Here is a 26,442-nt window from a genome sequence, read left to right on the forward strand (position 1 = left end):
TGTGGGGAAAGTCACATGTTTATTTGAAGCTTTGGTTAACTTATCAGAGAGTAAGGAGAATGAAGAATTGTCCTCAAGTGGTTATGGTTGGGGGACACACTGAGCTAAGGAAGGCAAGGTAGAATGCAAACTCTCAATAAACATTACAGTGTTCCTTACTATTGCTACTGCTGTTGAGCTTCCCACAATTAGGGAGAAATTTCTCTTTCCCCATTCTTCATCTGCCACTCTCCAGTTGCTTGACAAGCCAGGTGGCAGTTTTGAGTAGACAGGAGGCTGTGGAAGGTCTTGGATAAAATGGTCAAAAATTGGTCCCATCTTTCTGGGTGTCATAAACAATTAAAAATTTGCCTCATTAAGTGAGAGAAAAGGTGGTCTACATCCTGAGTAGGCATTTGAAGGAACACACACTCAGGAAACAGAGAAAAGGGGTTTCTATCATTCTGAACTTCTAAGAAGGCAATATTCTGAGAGAGTCATAGCACCTAAAATGACCAAGCAAAGCACCTAGCTGATTACAGAATGAGTTTCTGCATGCCATGGACACAGAAGAGGCAGTGTCAGGTATGTTTGTATGCATTGGATTTATTTTGAATGTACATGTCCTCCTCTGTGAGCCCACAGACCCTGGAACATATTTTTAATATTGTAATAAAAACACCAGATTGTAACTGGGTTATATAGAGTTTGTTTGTTTATCCTACTATGCTATGAAACCCCTAATGTGTTTATCTTTGTATCCTAAATATGTAGCACAAGTCTGGCACATTTTAATTATTTAATCAACTTACTTTTTAAATAGGTGAATGAATGAATAATGACAGCTGGAGGTACATTGTATCTTCTATTATCTCTAGAGAGAACAGGAAGGCAAACATTCCTCACAGAGACTGTCCCATCCTTTGGTGTGGCTCCTTTATTACATAATACTCTCAAGTACACTCTGTCCGACAGAGGGCGCTTTAAGAGTCAATGCTTCTTATTGGGCCCAACTGCTAGAAATATGCCTAGTTAGTAAAGGAGTTGCCCAAACTTTAACAAAATCCTCCTGTTTATCTCTCAGAGGAGACTTACTACCTTTCTTAGTAGATGTGTGAACTCCTCTTAGTGCCAGCCAGACTCATTTCAGGTTTTATTTTGATAGGGCTTAGACTACCAGGCAGCAAGAACTGTGTGTTTATTAAGGAGTTGCCAACGTTACTCCTTCAATGACTGTTATATAAGATGTATCCCCAAATCACTGAGCTCAATTAATTCTCATATACCAGACATGCCACATCTCCCTAAGGTGTCTGCAGAGAGAAAAACCATCTGCTTCAGTCCTGTCTATAAATTCTTCATGGCCTGTGAAACCTGTGGGGATCTCAGAGGACAGGGGATCTTACTGAAGCTTGGAAATTCTATGGGCCAGTGTGATCCAGATGAACTTCAGATTCATTTGTTCGGGGACAGAAGATGGAAGAGAGATTAGAGTCAAAATCTGATGTCCGGAGATGCTCCCGACTCACTGTGGCTGCATGCTTTTTAATTCTAGTGGCATTCTACTCTAAGGTTTTGGTACAGTAGGAAGAGCCGAGACCTGGGCGTGTTAGAAAGATCATAGGAACGAGAACCAAGAACTGTGGGTTCTGGTCTCAACTCTGTTGATAACCACATTAAGTTAAACATGACCAGATATTTTGTCATTCTTGGTTCAGTTTATACCCCTGTAAAATGAACACACTTAAAATTTCTTTCAGCATTTGGCATTCACATTATAGGAACTCCATACCTTAAATTTTATCGAATTTTAAACTATTTCAAGCTTCTCTCTTTAGCCATGGCCATTGTAACTGTCAGTTGGTATGGTAATAACAAGTCAATCTGGATGACTGTTTTCACGGTTCCCTCCCAGTCTGGCATTTCCTGTTGACTTTGGACAAAGGAAATATTCCCCTCAGGCTTGTGGCAATCTTTTGGTCTAGATATGCATGTAAGGACATGGAGACATGACATGCCTCTGAAAGTCATATAAGTCACTTTGCTCCTCACAGATAGTCCTCAGTGTAAATTCAGTGATGGCAGAGTAATTCCCAGAATTTAGACCCCTTTTACATTAGAAGATGTCTTTTTCATGGACACAAAAATACTCAAGTATACCTCTATTAAAAGGAGTAATTTCCTTAGTGCTAACCTGGCCTGACAATCCCAATCTTCCAACTACCCCTCTTGTTTAATTCTCCTTCCTCCTCTGGTGGCCACAGAGTCATTAAAGATGCACCTGTTTGACACAGAAAAAGGAAAGGAATCTAAATTTCTAAAGTGCCTCTCCGAGCACTAAGCTTAACCTGTGCCTATCCACTATTTCGAAGAAGCACGAGGCCTGCTCTGTCCTACTCCCGCTCCTAACCGATAGGTAACACCATAGCCTACAGTGCACTGAGTATTCTGTTCTGCCTGAGGGCACTCTGAAGCTCATTCTCGTAGAAGAAACTACCATAAAGTGATGACTGGTTGGTGTAACCCCTTCCAGGCAGAAGGGTGGCCTGTGAGCTTCACCAAGAAGAGGCTACAGGTTTCGGTCCCACAAGTCCAGTTCAATTTAGAATCAATGTGCCATCTTAAAATTGTGCCAGGCTTGGATGACTTTATGCCATGGTGTAAGAGACTGAAACAATGTCTTTGGATACTTAGGCACTTTCCATTTAATCCTCATAACATCTGTGTGGTAGAGTGATTATGTCCTTTTTTTTTTTTTTTTTTTTTAAAATAGAGAACAAAACTGAAACGCTGAGAGTTTAACTTGTTCCAAAGAGCAAGGAATACAATTCAGGTCTCCTCTGACTCTCAAGTCTATTTCTCCAACACAACATGCAATTTCCCAAAATATCTACCTTGATTCAAAAGACTTGTTTTTTTAAATATGAGCAGTACATGATCAAAAAATGTCCAGTAGCTGAGAACAAAGAAAAGAAATGGCAATAGTCAACACCAAGTAACAACTCTGTATTAATCTTTGAATCCTATTTATGTCCGTTTTGGAGATATGTTTTGTTATATTCAAACAATGGGAACAAGTAAGTTTGAAGTTAACTTTTCTTCTGAATATGATCACTGCTAAATGTTTGCTAAAATCTACCTCCTCTAATAGTATTTGGAAGGTACTGGGAAGGCCTAATCTGATTCTTGTCCTTCCCAAACTGGCTGCCTCGGTGGATGATGCTCTGGTGGCTCTGGAGAATTGACTCTATCCATCTCTACCTGACTCTGTATTCACTGATCCTGCAGTGGCAGCTTGAAATTGACCATAGTGAGAGCATTACACCATGGAAACCATACAATCCCCCTTTCCCCCACTCCTTTAGAGTTTGTAGTTAGGAATTTATTCTAATAACTCATTCTTTTTTATTTATTTATTTGTTTATTTTATTGTAAACAAATGCCCTTCAATTGACTATCATTCTTAATCACAGATATCTGGTAATCCAAAGTGACAGCATTTCCAGACCAGGTTAGTCTTCTTAAGAATATGATTCTAAAGTATGATGTCAGGGCTGTTGAAAACTGACACAAAGGACATGATGTGCAAAATATTACAGGCCACTGACCCACTATGAGCAAGTGTCCTGTGCTTTGCAGGGTTTTCCAGAAATGTGCAAAATAACTTCTTTCAACTCCCTCCAGCTTCTCCAGGAAAAGTCAGGAATAATTATTAATTACAGAATGTCAAATAAAACAATAGGGAAAGGGGAGGAAGGGAACACACATTCTTCAAGAGAAACCTTTAAACTGCCCTCCAAAAATATCTTCTGTATTTCATTTAACATCTCAATATGGTTTTTTTTTGTTTGCATAAACAAAAAGCCGGTTACAGGTTTATATATCAAAAGAGCAATGAACTTTAATACATGTAGTGACATTAGGCAATAACTAGGAAGGGGCTGATCTGGTCAATGCCTCAGGATCCTTCAAAAGGACTTCTCTGGACTTTTATGCTCCTTTCCAAAAACATAGCTCTGACTCTTATTCATGTCTGATGGGGATGTAAAACAGTGCAACCACTTCAGAAAACTCTGTGACAGTTTCTAATATTTCTAAGTATTCTCTTCAGAGTAATAAAAATTGCATATCCACACACTTTACTTCATAGCCCCAAACTAGAAAAACAGTTCATTCGTGGTATATAATCAATAACATGATATTTGTGGTATATCCTTATATCAGATTAAAAGGAATGAATTATTGACACAGTTACATGGGTGTAAAATAGTTGAGCAAAAGTAATGCAGAATGGTACATACTTTCTGATTCCATTTCTATGAAATTCAAGAACAGGCAAAACTAATATATGGTGATAGAAATCAGAAGTGGTTGCTCCTGGCTTGGGGATGGAAGGATTGACTCTGGGAAAGGTATGAGAAAACTTTCTGGGGTGAGGGAAATGTTCTAATTCTTGATTGGAGTCGTGGATAAACAGTCGTGAAAACATTCAAACACTTAAGATACAGGATGAGCCTTTTCTTAAATGTATATTAGAATTCAACTGAAAAACAGATATAAATACATATAAATTTTGAGTCTAATCTACAGAGTCCATTGTACCTCTCTGGCCACACCGTGACTCGTGACTCACACTTTCTCTCAGCCCTTCTCAGACGTGCACGCCCCGCTCTCTAGATGTGGATTCAAGGCTTCCTCGATGCTGCAAATTGGAGTATTGAGCAATCACTTGCAGGTCATTTCCCTTCAGCTTTCCGATGTCCCTCAAGGCACTCTCGGGGCATCCCCATCTGGCCACAGGAGAAAGTTTGGGAGACAGGTTGAACTTTTCAACTCGGTGGGGAATTCCTCTCCCCAGGCCACACTTGGCAGCCAGGGGCTGGGGGTGGGTCACAGCCCGGGCGCGTGAGTCAGCGGCCCCTCGCGGCTCCGCACATGCGCGCTCCGCCCCTGGGGGGTCGGTCGGACGCTCGCCCGGCATAAAAACGGCACCCGCTGCCCGACGGTGGGACGCTGCGCACCTTGGTCCCGCCTGCGCTCTCCTGGGACGCGTCGTCCCGTGGTTCGCTCGGACCCGGCACCATGGACACTGTTCGCCGCCTGGCGCTGATGTTTCTGCCGCTGCTCCTGATCGGGGCCGTGCCCGGCCGCCTGGGTCAGGCGCACATAGGTATCCGGCCCGGTCCAGGAGCCGTTCTTGGCACCCGCCATCCTGGACCTTTCGGCCCGCTCTCTCCGCCCGGCTGTCCCCAAGCCCCCGCGTCGCGCCCCAGTTGACAGTTGCTGGGACAGAACTCCCCGGGAAGCCTCGGCCTCCCAGGAGCGGAGTCTGACTCCCTCCCTCTCTTTTGCCCTCCTTCTGCCCCTCCCGTAGGAAATAACGCGGAGATCTGCCTCCTGCCCCCCGAGGAAGGGCCCTGTAGGGCCCGAATCCCCAGCTACTACTACGACAGGCACACGCAGAGCTGCCGCCAGTTCATCTATGGGGGCTGCAAGGGTAACGCCAACAACTTCGAAACTTGGGCGGCCTGCGACGAAGCTTGCTGGAGGATCGAGAGTAAGTGCTCCTAGCACTCTGGCTCGCCTCTCCCGCCCGCACTCCAGGGCGGGTAGGGATTTAGCAAACTTGGCCAGATCTCATTTTCTCACAGCGAAAGTTGGCCCGAAATTTTCTCAGATGTTAAGCAAACCCCACTCGCTTTTAGTTTCCCGTAAGTGATCCCAAATCTACCACCACGAATACAGTTTCCCTCACCTAACTGACATCACGATTCAGTGCCTCGGTGGACTCTGGGAAAGAGGTTAGTTCAACAGGGGCCATAAAAATTCGAGAGAATAAACCGGTCACTGTGGCGCGCATGCCTGTAATCCCAACGGCTGCGGAGGAGGCTGAGGCAGGAGGATGACAGATTCATAAGTCAGCCTCGGAGATGTAGCGAGATCCTGTTTCAAAACAAAAAAATAAAAAGGCTGGGCATATGACTCAGTGGTGAAGCACCCCTAGGTTCAATCCCTGGTACCAAAAACAAAAGGGGAGTATGAGAGAACTTTTTCTGGAGTGAGGGAACCCCAGAAGTGCAACATAAGTGCTTCTTTATATTTATCATCGTTCCAAACCTACGGTTTTTCTCTCCTTGAGAATTATCCATCAATCTAAAATACTTTGTGTTTTTTTAATTTTTTGTTTTGTTTTGTTTTGGTACTAGGAATTGAACACAGAGGCGGTTAACCACTGAGCCACATCCCCAACCCTTTTATCTTTTATTTAGAGACAGAGTCACACTAAATTGCTTAGGGCCTTGCTAAATTACTGAGATTGGCTTTGAATTTGTTAGCCTCCTGCCTCAGCCTTCGAAGCCGCTGGGAGTACAGGCATGTACCACCGAAGCCAGCAGTGGATTTTTTTTTTTCTTGGGAAGGGTACCGGGGGATTGAACTCAGGAGTACTCGACCACTGAGTCACATCCCCAGCCTTGTTTTGTATTTTATTTAGAGACAAGGTCTCACTGAGTTGCTTAGCGCCTTGATTTTGCTGAGGCTGGCTTTGAACTCAAGATCTGCCTCAACCTCCAGAGCCGCTGGAATTACAGGCATGCGACACCGTGCCGGGGACTCAGCAGTGGATTTCACTATTAAAGTGTGACTTAGCTCATTATGTAACTTTTTGTCCTGATACCTAAACTTGTCTTGAGTTAGTGTAGGGAATATGGTGATTAACAAAGCTTTGTTCAATTTTACTACTTTTGTTTTTATTATAACTCTTAAGGGCTGTATCAGGGCTTTGCCTTTAATGGGGTATTCATATAAACATGATTTGATTCACTTTATATGGAGAAACAGAGAACAGGGAGTCTTTGAACTTGAAAGATACATCACAACTGAGTCAAATTTGAATATATTGCGGTTTAAAACAAGTCAAATCACCAGACTAAGGGGCAGTCTTCTGGGAATTTACTTTTCCAGGGCTAATATGATTACTTTTCCTCCATTTGTTTCTGAAATCACAGTAAAGTTTTGATTGTTTTTGCTTCACTGGCGTTGAACCCAGGGTCTTGTGCCTGGTGGATAAGCACCCCAACACTGAGCAGCATCCTCAGCCCCAAGAAAGCTACTTTTGACCAACATTGTTTTATTGTTTTTTTTTCTCTAGAAGTTCCCCACATTTGCCGGTTGGAAGTCAATGAGAATATATGTGAGGAGCCCAGAGAAATGTATTTCTTCAATCTAATGACCATGACATGTGAAAAATTCATGTCTGGTGGGTGTAACCGTAATGAGAACCAGTTCTCTGATGAAGCTTCTTGTATGGACTTCTGTGCACCCAAGAAAAGTACGTACTATTTTTTATGGTATTTCTATTTCATTTTTCTATCAAGACTTTTGGATGAAAAAATCAATAAAGGTTTGGGTCCTGGTGATTTCATATATAATATAATATCATTCTTAAGAATGTTTTATTTGTCCCCCCCCCTTTTTTTTTTTTTTTTTTTTTTTTACTTTTGAGAGTTTATAAGCTAGAAGTTAATGACTTGCCAAGTTCTCAGGGCTGATAAGTGATGGAGCTGTTATTCAAATTTTTGCTTCCTTTTCCGTGTTGTCTCTTTAGAACCACTGATTGAGCATGTCTAATCTGAAACTCTGAAATTCTAAATGCTTCATAATAGGAAACTTTTTGAGCACTGTCATATTGTCATAAGTGGAAAATGCTGCACCTGACCTCCTGTGACGGATTGCCTTCAAAAAACAGACACTCTAAATAAAATATATAAAATTACCTTTAGGCTATTCATCTAGGGCATATATGAAACAGAAGTGAATTTCAGGTTTGGACTTGGGTCCCCTCCCCAAGATAACTTATTATGCATGTGAAAATAGTCCAAAATTCAAAGAAATATGAAATCTGAAACATTTTATTTTTCAAGCATTTTGTTTAAGGAATATTCAATATTCTAATACCTGCACTTCTCATCTCAATTTACATATAAAAATTATAGTATTCATTAATGAATAGCATGACATCAGCTTTGTGTGGAATCAGGTTTGTGTATGAGACAGCAGAATGTATACAGACAAGATTTCTGTTAGATTTCTCTATAGGAATTACAAATCTGCAGCACAAAGAGTTCTCTACCCTTTTTTCTGTTTCTTACCTCCCACATCCCCATCCTTGAACTCCTAGGTTACTTGGTAAGTATTTTAATATTTGTGGAAAGAGATGATGTATGCATTTCTCCCAGATACACCAGAGATATATAAATTAAAAACATTGAGCCATCAAGAAATTATGCTTTGGCAGAGAATTTGATAAAGTTCCAGTTATAGTGTGTTAAATATGCAAAAGGGGGAAATGGTTGCTGCTGATGTTCTCTTAAGTCATTTGTGTAGATGTCGGTTGGTAATTTGGGAAGATATATATAATAATATATATAATATATATATCTTGATTAGTAAAGGAAGGGGAGCTGATGAAAACATTTAAAATAAAACTGTCAACACAAGAAAGTTCACCAAAATATGTTATGTATTGTCCCTTGAAACTTAGGGGATTTTCTACTTGACCATGTCTGGTTTAGGGGTTTAATTTCTTTTTACATTTAAAGGATAAAACATACATTCAGAACATACATTCAGAAGGAATTCTGGACAAACATTCAGAAGGAATTCTGTCAGTTTATAAAATTTAGGATTAGCAAAATATGGCACTCAAGTTTACCTGTAATTTGAGACATATCTTCTCAAATGGTTTAATATGATATTTTGGATTCAGAATGAAGCCTCTTTGGGATTAGATTACTTCAGCAGTCATCACTTTTCATTAATTTTTGTATTTGAACATTTCTAATTTTATTTTCTTTTCCATAAAGGTCCAATATTTTGCTACAGCCCAAAAGATGAGGGTCTGTGCTCTGCTAATGTGACTCGCTATTATTTTAACACAAGATACAAAGCTTGCGTGGCCTTCACCTATAGTGGCTGTGGAGGGAATGACAATAACTTTGTTAACATGAAGGATTGCACACGTGTTTGTGCAAAAGGTAGTGAATTTTTTCTTACTCAGTTTTTAAATAAATTTTATAAATAATTCATAAGCAACATTATATTTTATGTATCCATTTTACTAATAACAAATTGACATTTCTTGACCATTTCTACATAAATAGCACTTATGTGCTGATCCATTTTGTCCAAATGCTTATATTGGACAGTAGCTGTATACTAGTATTTTTAAAGGAAGAAGGTTATAAGCTGAGTATATAAAGAACTTAACTAAATTTATCATCAGTAATCATAAGATGAGGTGAGCTTTGAAGCATTGGGAAAGGTGATTTAAAATGAGCCTACAGACTAGAGACGTATGGTGTTGATTGTTATTTTATTGACTTTAGCATCGAAGAAAGGGAAGAAAAAGAAGAGGCCAAGGCTTCGCTTTGCCAATAGAGGCCTGAAAATTAAGAGGAAGCAATTTTAAGCATTTTCTTGTATGTCATCATGCGAATGATTATTGTCTTTATGGTTATATCTGAAGAAAAATACGGAAGCATGAGGAAACTAATCATTAGTGATTCAATCACAGTTTTCATTGAACTTGTATCAATCAAGTTACTTCTTTATACACAACTTGCCGCAATTCAAATGCTAATCTATTTTTAATTTACTGTTCACCTGTTTATGAGATCGAATTCTTACATTGCAAAAGATAAAAAAAAAATGACTCACCCAGTTCTCGGGGTTGCTAGTCCTAATTTCAGAAGATTATAGTAACTGAAGTAGCATGAGAATCATGTATTTTGAAAATAGGTGAGCATAAAAAGAACTGGCAAATACTTTTATTTCATTATGAACTTAAAATGTTGGGTTGTATATTAAATCCAAGGAGACAAAATTGCAGATTTACCAACACTTTAAAAATTATCCCAAATCATGTTAACATAGGCCCTACTGATGATACTCCCATTTCTATTGTGGCAGATTGCAGTGTATTGAGTAAGGGAATTTATTTAAAAGATAATTTAATAACTTTTTAATGAATTAAAAAGCTAGTCAAATTATTAAAATCAGAAATATTGTCCTGGGGAAATTATGTCTCTGTATCTCTTTTTCCATAGTTGTCTGTCTCTTTCTGTCCTCAATTACATATATATGTGTGTATACATATAGATAGGTGGTCTTAAAAAGTTATCCTTTTGTTACATTATTTCCTAAGACAAAATGGGTGGCAGACCACTAAAGTTGTTAAAATTTTTGTACTGTTTGTGTTTCTATTATACCAAAAATCATGCATGATTTAATAATTTAAATTCTACCAATAAATTGTTTCTTATAAATAGGATCAATAAAATGAGTTTTTTTCTTTCTCTGTAATAAATTTTTAAAATTCCTATGTTTTCTTGGCAAAATTAAAATATTTAAAATTATGTCCCTTATTTAGCAAAATTGGCAATTGCATTTGCCCTTTGCTTGAGCAATATCTCTTTTGAAAACCTGTCTGAATGTTAGTTTTAAGAAAAGTCTATGCCTGAGTATGGTGGTTGATACTGAAAACTAGAAACAAACTAGATACTCAACTATTTGAAAAAATTATGGAGGAGTAATGAATAAATATTTACCTATAGATAACATCTGACCCCAAGAATATATTTTAAAAATAGGGCCTAAACAATATGAGTAAGCTGAGTACAGTAGTGCATACCCTATAATCCCAGTGGCTCAGGAGGCTGAGGCAGAAGGATTGCTAGTTCAAAGCCAGTCTCAGCAAATTAGAAAGGCCCTAAGCAACTCAACAAGACCCTATCTCTACATAAAATATAAGAAGTGCTGGGAATGTGACTCAGTGGTTAAGCACCCCTGGGTTCAATCCTGGTACCAAAAAACCAAAAAACAATAACAACAACAAAAACCCCAGTGTGAATAAGCACACATGTATACATACATATAAGCATCACAGAAGATCTAAAAATATTAAAAATGGCTATCTGTATGGGAAGGGAGAGGACAGGATTGGACAGATATATAATAAAAATTTCTGTGAATATCCCTTCTCTAATTTTTATCTTGAACTACATAAATATTTTACATAATTTAAATAAATTAAATTTAAAAATAAAAAAGCATTTCTTTAAACATTGAAAACAAACCAAAATAATGCATTCAAATTTTATATCAAATAGTGGCATAACTACACAAGGGGTATATATACTTATTTTCCTTCAAAAACATTTTTTTGACCATATATCTTTTGGGGTATATAACCTAAGGGTCAAAACTTCTGAAGAAATCCTATTGTGACTAATAGTAATACTGCCACTGTTACTTTTAATTTATTATGAATAGAATATTATCTATATATTTTATAGAAAACAAGTATTTACTTTTTTATAAGTCATAGTTTCTAGTTTTAAGAGAAAAGATTAAAAAATTAAACTGTAAAAACATTTAACTTAAAAAATTAAGAATAATGGTACAAACATAATTTTTTCTCTTTAAAGAAAAATTTCCCCCATCCTTCTATTGAAAAGTCTTGAAGTATTGACATACTGATAGCAGCAAGTATATACTTACCATCCAGAGTTCAGTCTCCCAATATTATATCTCAGTGAAGATAACCAGGGCTATTAGAACTCTCTCAATACAGGTCTGGGCCAAAAATATAGGGCTATAGTACTCCAAAAATCAGGGAAGTTGTCAAAAGCTAATGAATTGTGTTACTAACAGGGGTGTAACATTATGTAGCTTCCCCTGACCTAAAAGGAGACTATGTGAACAATAAAATAATGACCTCAATACACGTAGACAAAAACATAAATATATAAAACTCCATGAGTTCATAATTACATACACATGTGAGCACATGCGCACACATAGAAAACTTTCTTGGTCCTGGGCATGGTGGCCCATGCATGTAATCCCAGCAATTTGGGAGGCTGTGGCAGGAGGATCGAGAATTGAAAGTCAGCCTCAGCCACTTATTGAGGCCCTAAGCAACTCGGCAAGACCCTGTCCCTAGATAAAATATTAAAAAGGGCTGGGGTTGTGGCTCAGTGGTAAAGTGCCCCTGGGTTAAATCCCCAGCACCAAAAATAAACAATAAATAAATTCTTTTGATAACTTGTAAGCTGTTAGGGCATTTTCTCATTACTTTGAAAATGAAACTGAATTAACAATAAAGCATTTATTCTTTTTTAGTTTATGTTTTAAAAACTATACCATAGAAATACTAAATAATATATTAGGGAAAGTTATTCATAGAATTCCACCTAATATATGCATTAAGATGTTAGAAGATAGCCCTCATGAAAGCATGAGTCTAGTTGAAAATTATCAGAGGGTGCTGAAACTTGTGTAGAAGGCTGGTGGGAAACAGTATTATGGGGATCAAACAACTATTTTAATCAACAGATAATTTTAACATCCATAAAAGTGTGTTGACAGACATTACCTGCCTCCTGATAATGGTGCAATAAGTGCAAACCCTCCACAAGATATTCTTGCAGAAAGAAAAAAAATGAGACTAGAGTTAGTCAAACCTCTAGATCTTACAGTTGTATTTCCAGATTATCAGGAAATATTGGAGATACAGGAGCAACTTATAAGAAGTCAGGGGAAAAGACTCTGCCAACTCTACAATGGTATGTACAGGAAAAATATCCAGGTTTCTCCAAGAATTCATTCGAAAACTTTTTAAAAGGCAAGGAGGGGAGGTAGTGCTTTCATAGAATATGTGACTTAAGAGCAACAAAAAGCAGCATGCCACTGAAAGGTTTTGGTTGAATAAGGCCTGGGTTTATTACTGTTTTTGGTGGATTTTGAGCAAAATTATAGTAGATTTCTTGTGTGTTTTGCAGTTGCATACTATTCTAGGGGCTTCTTCAGTCTCCAAAAAAGAACCTTAATTTGCTATTGTTGCCTGTAATTTCTCTGCAGCTACAGCCCTTAGGGGATCATGAACATAACTCACCTGTCTATTCAGTATGGGTGGGAAGGAGATCCTTCACATACAAATTCTCAAATGCCCAGACCCTCTACCATTTTATTAAATATATACCAGATATCACATTGTACTCCATAAATATATATAATCATTATTTATCAATATAATTAAAGAATAATTTTTAACATAAGGGGGGAGAAAGAATATATAAAGTAATCATAGAATGTGCTGTAGTCAAAAGGAAATTCCTTCTCACCACAGTCAGCATGAACACAACCCAACTACTGTGGTTTTGCCAGACAGCCTGATTAAAAGGAATGTCTTTCTCATTCATTGACACCAAAAGATTTTTAAAAGCAAGAATGGGTGGATGGGGTGGCTTTTAATAAGAAAACAGTCTTTTCGTGTCTCTCTTAAACACACACATTGTCACAACATTCAATCGTGGAAACTGCAATGGGGCCTTCCACACTCAAGTGTACATCTTGTCTCCACTAAGTCTTATAAACCTTTAGTTTTATCCACTAAGGAAAATCCTTCACAATGTCTGTCTCTCTACGGTACAGGGGCTGTAGAAATTTCAGCTGAAAGCTCTACAGCGATCCTTGGGAATGGACCTAAGACAAAATCATTAGAAGGATGTATATTGGTCCTTCTTTGGACCCTTATGATCTTGTGGACTGCATTATGGTGGCAGGAACTCAGTTTTTGGTTTTGTTTTATTTGTGTTACTGGGGATTGAACTCATGCTAGGGGCCTTGCACATGCTAGGGAAGTACTTTACCACTGAACTGCACCCCCAGTCCTTTTAATTTTATTTTGAGACACTCTCACTGAGTTGTCAAGGCTGGACTTAAACTCATAGTTCTACCTCAGCCTCCATAGTAACTGAGATAACAGACATTCACCACCACACCAAGCTAGGAACTCATCTTTACAAGTTAATGTTTCTAGTAAAATATAGGTCTTGGAAAAAAATAAAAGAGGGGAAAAGCAGAGTTGTAACTTTTAAGATATCTATCTATATATTATTATATATTTAGAGGCAAGCAAACATAGGAATAAGCATTGTCCAAAACTACTTCTTTCCTCTTGACCTACGTATCCAATTATTCACCTAACATATGTATTTAAGTCTGTTCTAATCTTATCTTATGCCAGGAAAATTAAAACATTACCCAGTTTTCTTTCCTGCCTGTTTCTGCTCAGGTACTCTTCTGGGGAAAAAAAATCTCAGGTAACTTGTTTGCTTAAAATTTATTGGTGGTTTTCTAGCATGTCATATGAGCCTTCTGATGAGTGGTCCATGACAGTTCTCTCCAGGTTCATCTTCCCCTATTTCATCATCACCGGTAACCCATCTGTAATTTGGAGTTCAACGACTTGAACTTATCTGTGGTTTCCAAAGCATGTCATACTACTTTACCTTTCTATAATGTGGTTCTCAACTTTTGTGCATGAGAGCCATGTGAGGAGCCATGTATATAACACACTCCTACCCTATTCTCTGTGCCCAGGGGTTTTGATTTAGTGGGTTTGAGATGGTGCTCAAACATGTTTCACTGTAAACAATGACTCCAGAAGATTAGGATGTACACTTGCAAGGTCCTTTGAGGAATATTGTTTTACACTTTACCAAAAATTTTTTTTCCCTTTGGAAAAAGAAATCTTCCCTCCTAGCAAATATTTGACAGTGAATCTTCCTGTTGACAAAGCATTCCTTGACATTCTCAAGCAGGTTTAATCACTTATCCTAACATCTTGGCTCAACCTAGTGCAGCTTCCTAGGTGCACTAAAACAGTATTTAATTATTTTCCTAGAAGTTGTGTTGTTAAGATATCTAAGTTTTTTGTGTAAAATTAATGGTTATTTTCATTTTAAACTACATTATTGTATTTTCTCTATATTATATAGAAAATAAAAACATCTAGAAGTTCACTCTCATATGATTAATAACCACATTTTAGTTTTCTTGAAGTAGAAATAACCTAGCCAAGAAGTGAAAAAGCACTTTAATGCTCTTGGTATATATTGAAAAATTGCATTTTACTAAAAATGTATGAAAATAAGAAGAAATCACTTCTTTGGACAATATGGTATTTTTATGTTAGTTAATTGATATTTCTAAAATTACTACTAGGGTTAAGCATTTTTGATTTAAATTTAAGGTGTACAACATAATGTTTTGATCAACATGATACAATGATTACTATAGATATACACTTTAATATACCCATTACCTCTTATACCTATATTTTTCAGGTAAGAGCACCTAAATTCAACTCTTAGTAAATTTTCAATATACAATATTAACTATAATTCTCCAGCTGAACATAAGATCTCTAGACCTATTTATTCTACCTAACTGCAAGTTTGTAACCTTTTACCAACATCACCCCAATTCTTCTTCCTCCCTGTTCCTGTTAACCACCGTTCTCTCTCTCTCTCTTTGGTTTCCACATGTGTCATAATAATAGTATTTTTCTTTCTGTGTCTTCCTGTGGCTTCCTCATTTACTTAGCATAATGTCTTCCAGGACCATCCATGTTGCTGCAAATTACAGTATCACCATTTTAAAGGCAGATGATATCTTGACTGAATATATATATATATATATATATATATATGTACACATATGTGTGTGTGTGTGTATATATATGTGTGTATATATATATATATGTGTGTGTGTGTGTGTGTGTGTGTGTGTGTATACCAAACTTAAGTGTCCTAAGTTGGTAAACACTCAGATTGTCTTCATTTCTTGGCTATAGTGAATAATGCTGCAGTGAACAAGGGAATACAAATATGTTTTTGAGGTATTGCTTTGATTTTCTTTGGGAAGAAATCCCAGAAGAGGATAACTGGATTATACATAGTAGTTATATTTTCAAAAATTTGAACTTATGTACTGCTCTGCATAATGGTGTACCAAGTTACATTTCTGTTCAGTACTTGGATTCCCATTTCTTTATGCCCTCCTCTTCACTTATTATCTTTTGACTTTTAGGTGACAGTCATTCTAATGGGGGTACGGTGATATTTCTTTGTGGTTTTGGTTGGCAATCCCCTGATATGAGTGATTCGTAGCATCTTTTCATGTACTTGTTGGCCATTTTTATGTCTTTTTTGAAAATTTTTTTCAGGTCCTTTGCCTATTATTTTTGGTCTTGCGTTGAGTGAGTTCATTAGATATTTTGGATACTAAATCCCATCAGATATGTGACTCACAAATATTTTCTCTCAACCCATAGGATGTCTTTTCATTTGTTGTTTTCTTTGCCATGCAGAAGCTTTTTATTTTGATGTTGTCGCCTTCTTTATTTTTACTTTCGTTACCAGAGCTTCTGTTGTGACATACAAGAAATTTTTGCTGAGGCCAATACCAATTTTTCCTAGGAACTTTATAGTTTCAGGTCTTATGTTTACATCTTTAATTTGTTTTGAATGAATTGTTAGGTATATTTATGATGAAAGGCAATTTTTATAATTGTTTTTACTACTGTTATAATTTTTAACTGTCAATTTTTTTACATTATTTCTTTGTTATGGGAGTTATTCAGATTTTCTTTATGACAATATAATTTCAATTTTCATGTGCTATTGAGAAGAAAGGATATTGCTTTCAGTGGGATATATGTGTAACATATATGTTGGTAAGTATGATTTTTTATTTAGAGACCACATGTGTATACCTGAATGCACATACCTTTGTCATTACTTGTTGAGTGTTAGACTTTATATTTAAGTGTTGCATCAAAATTTTTTTCTGTTGTGTTTTAGGAATATTTTAATTAAATTAAAAATGAGTCTCACTTTCTTTTTCTTACAGTAACAGATATAAATGTTGTTTGATTTTTTTCTTCCTTACAAAATGTCTTGGATTTTCTTGGATCAGTAACGACCAGTGTTCCCATGGAGCATTAGGTTTGGCTTACTATGTTCCTTGGTTCAAGAACACTGACTTCAAGACCTGAGCTCCTTAACCCCCATATGCATTAATAACCTTACCATACCTAGTATTTGATGCTAATAGATTCTTGAGCAAAGAGATAAATTGATATGGCTCTAAACTACAGTTTTGCATTAGAGGCCACATGCTCCCCTCTGAGACTGAAATGAATGTTAATCTTATATTAATCTACGTTTTTTGTGTAGACAGCTCTTTTGATATTTGATACTGAAGAGGCATGCCCTCTGTTTTTAGCATCCTCTCCTGGGAATTTTTCATCTGAATCATAGCACTACAATTCTCATGGCAATTTGATATTCTCTATTATATTTTAAAGTTAATCTTTTAGCATAAACTTTACTTGTAAAATCCATTGTATTTTTACTTAGAGAAGTTGCTCCCCTATAATTTTTAATTTAAGAATATGTTCTCAGACTTTTTATTTCTTGAGTTCATTAGCTGTTATATAATCAGGTTAATTACTACATGAGGAAAGCAAATTTGTTTCAAATGTAGTCTACAGTTTTAAGTGAACAAGCAAAACAATTTACCACTTTCGGACAACTTTGCTATGTCTAATAAAATGTATCTTCTAAATCCAGATTTGTATATAAGTGCTATTTCTCATGACTAATAATCAAGGTTAGTCTAACCTTAAGATTAACTATTATGCTCCAAAGTATCATTTAAATCAGGATATTTCAAAATTAAATCAATTGTGCTAAGACATGTTAAAACAAACATTTAAGTACCAAGGACAGGTATTTGCCCTTCTTTATATTGATTTTGTATTAATGTAACAGTGTTTTATTGTGCTTTAAAAGTAATTTCTTAGCTATTTGCGTTTGTTTTTCAGGTTAACTATAGAATCTGATTTTTACAGTTAAGAAATACCATCCATTAATTGGGTTTGCGTGTCTATTTTTTATTTCCAAAAAGTCAGTATCTGTAGTGTAAAAAATTTTAATATTGGCTGAGTTCCATGGCACACACCTGTAATTCCAGTAACTTGGGAGGATGAGGCATTAGGTTTGCCAGTTTGAGGTCAGGCTCAGCAACTTAGTGAAACCCTGTCTCATTAAAAGAAGGGCTCTGGGGCTGTAGCTCAAATGATAGAGCAACCCCTCAGTTCATTCCCCAGTACCACCAAAAAGAAAATGAAAGAAATTTGTCAATATTATGAATAATGCAAATTATACTCAAAATTTTTCTAGATTTCACCATTAAGTCCAATGGAAGGTGCAGAACCAATCTATGAGAATTTTTATGCTTCACTTGGATAGTTTAGGATTACTGGAAGCTGGGAGGCTTCTTCAGTCACAGATGCCAGCTCCAGATATTTGAAGGATAACCCTCCTGACCTTGTTTATCCTTTTACATAACAGGATGCTTTATCTAGTAATCTTTCTTGCCTCTGGTGAGTTTCACGTCTCTGTGCTGTAATGGAGTTGTTTGCTCAATTATTTGTCCAGATAAATTGATCCTTCAAAAGAATTTAGGCTCATACTGAATCCATGTGCTGCTGCTTGGTATGTTGGAGCCAGGATGCCTGTGCTTAGTTCAGACACATCCACCTTCTCCTCTCCCTCACGGCTACCTTCTGAAGGGTCTCTGGTTTAATCACAGCCTCTGGGACTCACGTTCTCTACCTGTGCTACTAACTTCTCAGGATCCCACTCTGTTTGTTAAACCCTATGGAAATAAAAGGCTGATGAAACTCTTTCCCTTCAGTGGGATTAGGGCCAACATTCTGAGGACGTTAACTGTCCATGCATCTCACTCCTTTCCAGGGTTGGCCACCTGTTTTCCTCAAAGATAAATTCTCCTTACTGTCTTAAAGGTAAGGAAAGGAGTGAAACACACATGAGCCTGTCTATAGGACAGGATACCTGAAAAACACCAAAGATTTCCTGGGTACAATTTCAGTTGATTCTATTATTATTATTATTATTATTATTATTATTATTAACTTTTTTCACAGAAACAGTAATAAATCCGCAAATAGTAATCGTATGACCTTATTAGCAATATCTAAACTTTTTCTTTTTGTATTGGCTAAAATTTCTAGAAATAATGACACATGATAGAAATGGATTTTTGTTTACTCCCACTTACAAACATACCTTTTTGTCTTACAAGTAATTATGCTGTTGGCCATGGGCTTGAATTGAATATTATTTTTCAGATTAATGAAATATAATCATTTAATTTACTAGGAGGTTTTTACTTAAAAATAGATAATGGATTTAGTTAGATTTTTTAGCATATAAATGTGATCTTTTTTCACTTTTGACCTTTTGATATAAATTATCTAATTGATAACTCAGTATGGATTTATCTACAAATTCTGAAAATAATCCATATATGAACATTAAAACTTTTGATATAGTGCTGAATTCAATCTTTTAATTTTTAAAGGACTTTTGCCAATAATCTGAATTCTTTTTCTTTAGTGCCCTATCACATTTTTTTCATTAGTATATTGCTACACAAAAAAAATATACTCTAAATATTCCACCTTTTGTGATGTTCTGGGATTATATAAGGATTATTTATTTGGTTTTTGAAGAATTTTAATAAATCACACAAACTATTTTAGCTTAATACTATTTTTAGAGAAAATTCTGTGCTAGCCTCTTTTATTTATCTCTCTTGATTTTTTTAGGTTTTCTCAGTTTTTTCCCTTTAAACTAATTTGAAGTTCTTTCAAATTACTTTGTCTTTTGAAAAAGAACTTCTCATTATTTTATCTTTGATTATTATAACTTTGTCCACTTTATTAGGTTTTTAAATGAATATATTCAATTAGACATAATTCTGTTGTTTTTATGTGTTCTAATAAATTCCTATAGTTTTTCAATTAGTGCAAATTTCTTTCACATTCTAATAAGTTTTCTTCAGTTTTTGGTGCCTTTATCAGTTGCTTTATTTTTCTGTATATTTGTAGATATTTTTGTAACCATTTGGGAAATGTTAAGATTTGCTAGTCTGACTCAAATTTTAAACAGAATTCCTATAATACAATTATTTATGATTTCAATTATTTTAAATGTATTTATGGTTCAGGATATGATATTTTGGTGAACATTTCCCAACTGTGAGAGTGAATTTCTTTGTTTTTCAGCTGCACTTTTTTTTTTTTATTTATGTATTTGAAGAGTCTTTTGTCTGATGTACACACATTTAGCATCATTGTGTATTTCTGGTAGATCAATCCTTTTATTACCTAGTAGCCTATATAATATCCCTTTTTCCTTCTACAGTTTTCTTGGCTCTGAAGTCTCTTTTAATTGGATGTTAATATAACCATTCCTTCTCTTTAAAAAATTAATGTTTAAATGATTTATCTTTTCAACCTACCTAAGTCATTGATTTTGAAGGTGAGTTTCCCATGACCAGTATATTGTTAGGACATTTTTTTTTTTCACCTTACAAATAGACCTGTTTTGCTCAGTGTTTCAACTGTATACTTTTACAGTAATTTTTGACACACTGCAACCTTATTTGTTATTTGTTTGTTCTTGTTTTGGTTCTTTTTTCTTGCTTTCCTGTGGACATTTCAACATTTTAGGATTCCAATTATGATTTATTAAAGGTTCTTTGGAACATATCTTTTTGTATAGTTTTCATAGCAGTTACCTTGGGTATTATAATATACATATGTGGTAGCCTATTGGTATCAACATTTTAGCACTTCAAGTGAAGTGTGGAAAGTCAATTTCTAAATATGTCTCTTTACTTTTCCCACTTTTAAATATATCAGTATCAGATAGTCTTACAATTTTTGTTTCAGTCATCACATGTGATTTACATACTTATGTACATTATGGTCTAGTATATATATACTATTTGTCCCCTTTCTGTTGTTCCTCTTTCCTTCCTGCTAGGACAGAATTTTTAAAATAAATTTTATAAGTTTATAAATTTTATACACTTTTATACAAATTTCCTTTCTGTCTGAATACATGCTTTTACAATCTTTAAAGGTATGTCTGTTCACAGAAAAGATTCTTTTAGTATTCTTTCATCTGCTATATCTTCTGTTTAATTACTGAAGGGTAGTTTTACAGGACAGAGAATATGCAGTTGAAAGTTCTTTTACTTTCAGCACTTGAAAAGTACCCTGCTTCCTTCTGGCCTCCATGATTTTAAATAAGCAGTCCTTTATCACGCAAATTGATGTTCACTATAGACATTTTTTTTTTCACTAGCTGCTTTTATAACATTTTCTTTGTCTTTACTTTTAATAACTTGTTTATGATAGTATGGATTTCTTTGAGTTTAGCCTGTTTTTGGTTTGCTTAACTTCTTGAATCTGTAGCTTTTTCCAGTTTGGGGAGCTTTCATTATTTCATCAAATATTCTTTCTTCCAGCTCTCTTACTTCTTTCCTTCTGAGATCCCAATGATATTAGAGTTATCTTTTGTTATGAACTGCATGCATGGTTTCTAGACTCTGGTTTTTGTTTTTGTTTGTTTATTCTTTTTCCTCATGCTTTTTAGATTGGGTAAATTCTTTTCATCAGTCTTCAAGTTTACTGATAATATGCTCAGTCATATCCACTGTATTATTGAATACATCCAGTGAGTTATTTGTTTCTAATATTGTATTTTTTAGTTTTGTAATTATCCTGCAAGTTCCTTTTGGATAAAGAAATAATGGATTTGATTTGTCTTATTCTGTTCAGTGAACTGGACATAAGACTCCTTGTGTTATTTCTTTACTCCTGGGTTCTTAAACAGGGTCTCATTCTTTCGTAATGACTTCCAGAATTTTCCCTTAGTTGTCTTATGCTATTTCAGGGGACTCTATTTGTTCTTACAGGGGAGGAGCAGGGGAAAATGGATCTATGTCATCTTTTCTGGACCATTATTCTTCTTCATTTACTTTTGATTCATGACAGACTGCCCTTGACATGGTACCTTAAACAATAAGTTGTTAGCCTAGCTGAAACTAGTATCTTTAGATGTATTCAGAAAAAATTTTCTTATTATTTCTATTTTTCTTTGTAGATTTTAAATGTTTAGCATAATACCTAATAAATTTTTGGCAATCAGTAACTATTTTTGAATGAATGAATAAATAAAGATTTCCAGGAAAAAGTCACATTTCAAGACTTCCTTATATGCTTATATTATAGTTCCCTCTATTTCAGATTGGACCCCTTGGTTTGTTAAAAAAAAAAAAAAAAAAAAAAAAAAGACTTGAAAAATCAGTTTTAATGTGTGGTAATTACACAGTTAAATAAATGGCCAAATATTCCTTTCTTGGGAATAAAAAGCAGAAGTTAATTTTTGTCAGAGTGTCTTAATTATTGCTTGTTTGCCATAGTTATTAATTATGAGCAAGAACTTACTAGTGTGGCTTCCTCTACCTGCCCAGTTTGCATTCTTATCTAGAGATTGATCACAACCAAGACCACAGTTGTGTATAGACATTACTTGGTCACTGTGAAACTTACAAATCAACTACTACAAACATTCTTTCTTCTGGAGAAAGTCAGGAGCAGGAAATGCTAAGTTCATGCCCTTCAATCACAAAGTGAGAGAAAAGAAGATCAGTTTAAATTCGATGGGATTCCAGGTCTATTACTTTCAGAATGAAGATATATAGGGGGAAAGGAGTTAAGAAATACAAGTTAGCTTATAATAATGGTAATTTTTGCCTTTCCTTATTAAAATTTTTCCTAGACTATGAATAGTGGATGATTACAAGTAGATACTTTGATTTTCTATAGAAATTGCAAAGCTACATTTGTTAGGGGGAAAAATCAACTTTGTTCCTTCAAAATGATTTTACATTTCTTCTAATGTTAAGAAGAAAAAAATAGTCACTTTTCCTTTGTAGTAATGCCAAGTATAATTAAACAGAGATTCAGATTGCTCAATGTTGAGGCTCATACCCCCAAATACATAAACCACGTTGTGTAGATAAGTGAGCTATGTATAATTAATGTCATAGTAGCATAATCGCCTCTGATCAGTGTGTTTGGCACACAGGTCATGGGTTCAGATGTTATGGAGGAGTAAGTTTCTCTCAATTGCAAAACAAAGCTGAGATGGGAGGGATGAAAGGAAGTGGCCAACATAGCCACCCTCCCAGGGGTAAACCAAAGAGGGGTCAGGACAAGGACAATGTAAGGCAGAGTGTGGGATTCTGTCATAAGAAGCCCTGGAACAAGATTCTCCAGTGTTCTTAGTATCTTCTTAGTGTCTATGGGATCTCCTCTTTCAATTTCCTGATATTGGTCATTTGTTTTTAAATCAATCTTAATATGGGTTTATCAATTTTATAAATGTTCTCAATGAATTAATGTTGACATGGTTAGTTTTACCCATTGTTCTTCTGTGTTTTATTTAATTGGTTCCTGTCCTTTTATTTAATATTTCCTTCCTTATGTACTCTAGGCTTACTTTGCTCATTTTTTCTACCTTGTGGAATATTAAACAATCAATCTTAAAACTTTCTGCTTTCCAAATATAAACATTTAAGACTATAAATTTCTCTCTAAATCTTGTATTAGCTGCATCACAAAATATTGATGTATTATTTTTATTCATTTAATATATTTTCTAGTTTCATGGCTTACTTATAAAGGTATTGTTTAATTTTCATATTTTTTTTTTGTTTTTTGTTTTTTTTTTTTGCGGTACTGGGTATCGAACTGAGGGCCTTGTGTTTGTGAGGCAAGCACTCTACCAGCTGAGCTATCTCCCCAGTCCTAATTTTCATATTTTTAAGAACTTACAAATATTTTATTGTTATTGATTTCTAATTTAATTTTAATTTTTCTGAGTATATATTCTGTAAAAACTCAATCTTAGATATTTACTAAGACCTTTTGAAATTTTGTTGTTGTTGTTACAGAGCCCAGGGGGGCTCCTCTTTACCACAGAGCTACATTCCCAGCCCTTTTTGTTTTTTTATTTTGAGACACGTTCTCACTAAGTTCCTTAGGGCCTCGCTAATTTTGCTATGGCTGGCCTTGAACTTGTGATCCTCCTGTCTCAACCTCACAAGCCACTGGGATTACAGGCATAAGACTTTTCGTAACAGTGTGTAGTCAGTGTTACAAATGCCCTTGAAAATTATTATTTCACAGTTTTTAGAGAATATAATTCTTGTCTCTGACCTCAACATCTACATTATATTGGGGTTTGTTTCCATTTATAGCTCCTTTTCTTGTATAACACAGGTTACTCTATTTTTACTGTTTAGTAATAATTTGCACCTTTATTGAACTGTAATTCAGCTTCAAGAAATTCCACATAATTATGGTGTTTTATGTAGCATGCACATGTTTGTGTCTGAAACTACCACCACATTCTAAACCATACCCAACTTTATTTTCCTTTTGGTTCTTAGTAACAATCCATCCATTCATCTACTATTCTACTTCTCCAGGAACTTCAAATCTTCTTTTTGCCAAAATGGATTGTTTGTATTATCTAGAAATATATGGAATGAGTATATTTTATATATAGGGAATCATACAGTATATTGTCTTGTTTGCCTTCTTTCACACAGCAGAATTATTTTGGTATCTATGTTTTGTGTGGTATTTTTTCTTTTTATTGCATTATATAGCTACCCACATTTGTTTATCCATTCACTTGTTGATAGACTTTTGGGACTTTCCAGTTTGAGAATTATAACAAAACTAGGGCACTCATACAAATTTTATATGCACGTGTGTGTGTGTGTGTGTGTGTGTGTGTCTGTGAAGAAGAGAGAGAGAGAGCTGCTGGGTCATATGGTAGTTGTATGTTTATCTTTTTAGGAAACTGCAAAACTGTGTTTTACAAAGGGGTAGCTGCACTTAGCAATACATTAAACAGTACCTTTGAGTTCTAGTTGTGTAGCATCCTCACCAACCGTTGGCACAATCGGTTGTTTTAGTATTAGCCATGTGCATGATAGAGACCCTACTTTCTGTTACCTTCCTCTGAAGGGTGTTTTTTATTCTAGTCAGAAGTGCCTTGTCCTCAGCATTCCATGTTGTATCCCCTGTGAAGGGCAGAAGTTAAATTCTCCACTCACATTTTTTAGAATCCCCACTAATCTTTAGAGAGGACTCAGGGTCAGTTTTCTGGGTTTATGCTCATGTTTGTGCTTTCCTCTTTATGGCTCCCTCATTTGTGTGTGTGTGTGTGTGTGTGTGTGTGTGTGTGTGTGTACGGGTTCACTCTTACTTTGCATCATCATGGCTGCCACAAACTGTATAATCTTATTCTCATAAGGTTTAATGATGGGGGAGGGAGTCAAAAAGTTCTGTTTTATGCTTTGTCCAGAGATTGTAATTGATATCTGCAGGATGGTTATTCTCATGCACACTCTTCCTCCAGCTCCATAGCCTTCTCCTCTATTATTCCACATGCCTTTATCAAGACTTTTGAAATTGAACAGCTCATAGTAAAGTAGTTATTAAATGACAGTGGATTCAAATAATACCTGTGACTACCTTAAACTGAATGGGGAAGAAATGATCTGCTTGACATGTCCCTCTTATAAATGAAAATCATTGCAATTCTGAGTTGGTAGCCATCAAGGACTGGAATTAACCTAGTCAATAATCTGCTTTGTGCTGAAAATTTCGCATCTGAGTCTCTGTGGATTGAGGCACTGATTGTTCATATGCAAGGAGTCAATGCAGCGTCTCTTAGCAGGGCATTGTTAAAGAGTCAAGGTAAACAGTTTTAACTTATGTTGTCTTTCCATAGAAATTGAGTGAAGAGCAGGAACCAGGGCAAAAGACTGACTGCTATGGAAGAACAACGTGTAATATCACAATACGGAAGTGTGGCAGTCTACATGTTTCTGATCTGCTTATTCTTTTCTCTTTTGCAGCTTACCAAAATTGATTGGCAGTTGTGCAGCTCCAGCCATGGCTGACTTAATATAAGAATTTTTAAAAGAAGCAAAGAACAGCCAAAGTCAACTTCTATTTATCTTTAGCAAATTTTTGCTCTTGATTATAGTGTGAAATAAAATATCTGAGTTTCAACTCTTGGATCAGCAAATCTTCTTTTATGTATAGAGACATATTTGTCCAAGGATAGAGACTTACTACTTACTTACACTGATAATGGTTGGAAATATATATATATATATATATATATAATTTATGACCTTTTCAAAGTATACCAGCTTCTCTTTCTTCAGTGAATATCCTCACATTATTTTGTTTTTATGTGTAGATTCAGGAAGAGAATCTGGTTAAATCTTGAGTCATTTCCTCTTTCACCACTAAATGTTATTTCATTGACCTTTAAGGAATTTAAATTGTATCGGTTACCTATTTTTTGGAAATAGGTAACTGATATTATAGTTCATTTAAGATTCTCTTTCCTACTGAGAATTCAAGTGCTAAATTGTCCAAATGTCCTAAATGTAGATGGACATAACTTAAATCTCCTCTCCAGTTGGTTTGAACTTTGACTCTGCAAACTGTTGATTTTTGTTTATCAGCATCAATTTTAAATAGCACATAATGGCATTTTCCCAAACTTTCTACACATACAGAAAAAAAAAAAAAAAAACTCTTTTCCCATTATTTTCTTCTTCCACAGACTTGTGTTTTAAAAG

The 26,442-nt window shown here is 35.6% G+C and overlaps 2 protein-coding genes across 5 annotated transcripts in view; one reads left to right on the forward strand and one right to left on the reverse strand.

Moving 5' to 3' along the window:
- Gngt1 (G protein subunit gamma transducin 1) overlaps positions 1-5,336 on the reverse strand; it is a 17,617-nt gene extending 12,281 nt beyond the window's left edge. For 2 of the 3 annotated variants that reach the window (XM_047559857.1, XM_047559855.1), the window contains exons 1-2: positions 5,001-5,336; positions 4,582-4,769 (exon numbers count right to left, since the gene is read on the reverse strand). The gene's annotated coding sequence lies outside the window, so the exon portion shown is untranslated. The remainder of the gene's footprint in view (positions 1-4,581; positions 4,770-5,000) is intronic. The other variant, XM_047559856.1, reaches the window with a different exon arrangement.
- Positions 4,934-25,856, forward strand: Tfpi2 (tissue factor pathway inhibitor 2). Of its 2 annotated transcripts, none has more exons than XM_047559854.1 (5): positions 4,934-5,149; positions 5,354-5,536; positions 7,130-7,309; positions 8,844-9,014; positions 25,705-25,856. In XM_047559854.1, the coding sequence occupies exons 1-5, from the start codon at positions 5,062-5,064 to the stop codon at positions 25,716-25,718; spliced, it is 636 nt and encodes a 211-aa protein (XP_047415810.1). In that variant the 5' UTR covers positions 4,934-5,061; the 3' UTR covers positions 25,719-25,856. The 2 variants fall into 2 exon arrangements, with proteins under 2 accessions (XP_047415810.1, XP_047415809.1); XM_047559853.1 differs by lacking the exon at positions 25,705-25,856 and adding an exon at positions 9,366-10,309.
- Positions 25,857-26,442: the final 586 nt, after the last annotated feature.

This window comes from Sciurus carolinensis, chromosome 8, assembly GCF_902686445.1.
Source record: "Sciurus carolinensis chromosome 8, mSciCar1.2, whole genome shotgun sequence".
Classification (NCBI taxonomy): domain Eukaryota; kingdom Metazoa; phylum Chordata; class Mammalia; order Rodentia; family Sciuridae; genus Sciurus; species Sciurus carolinensis.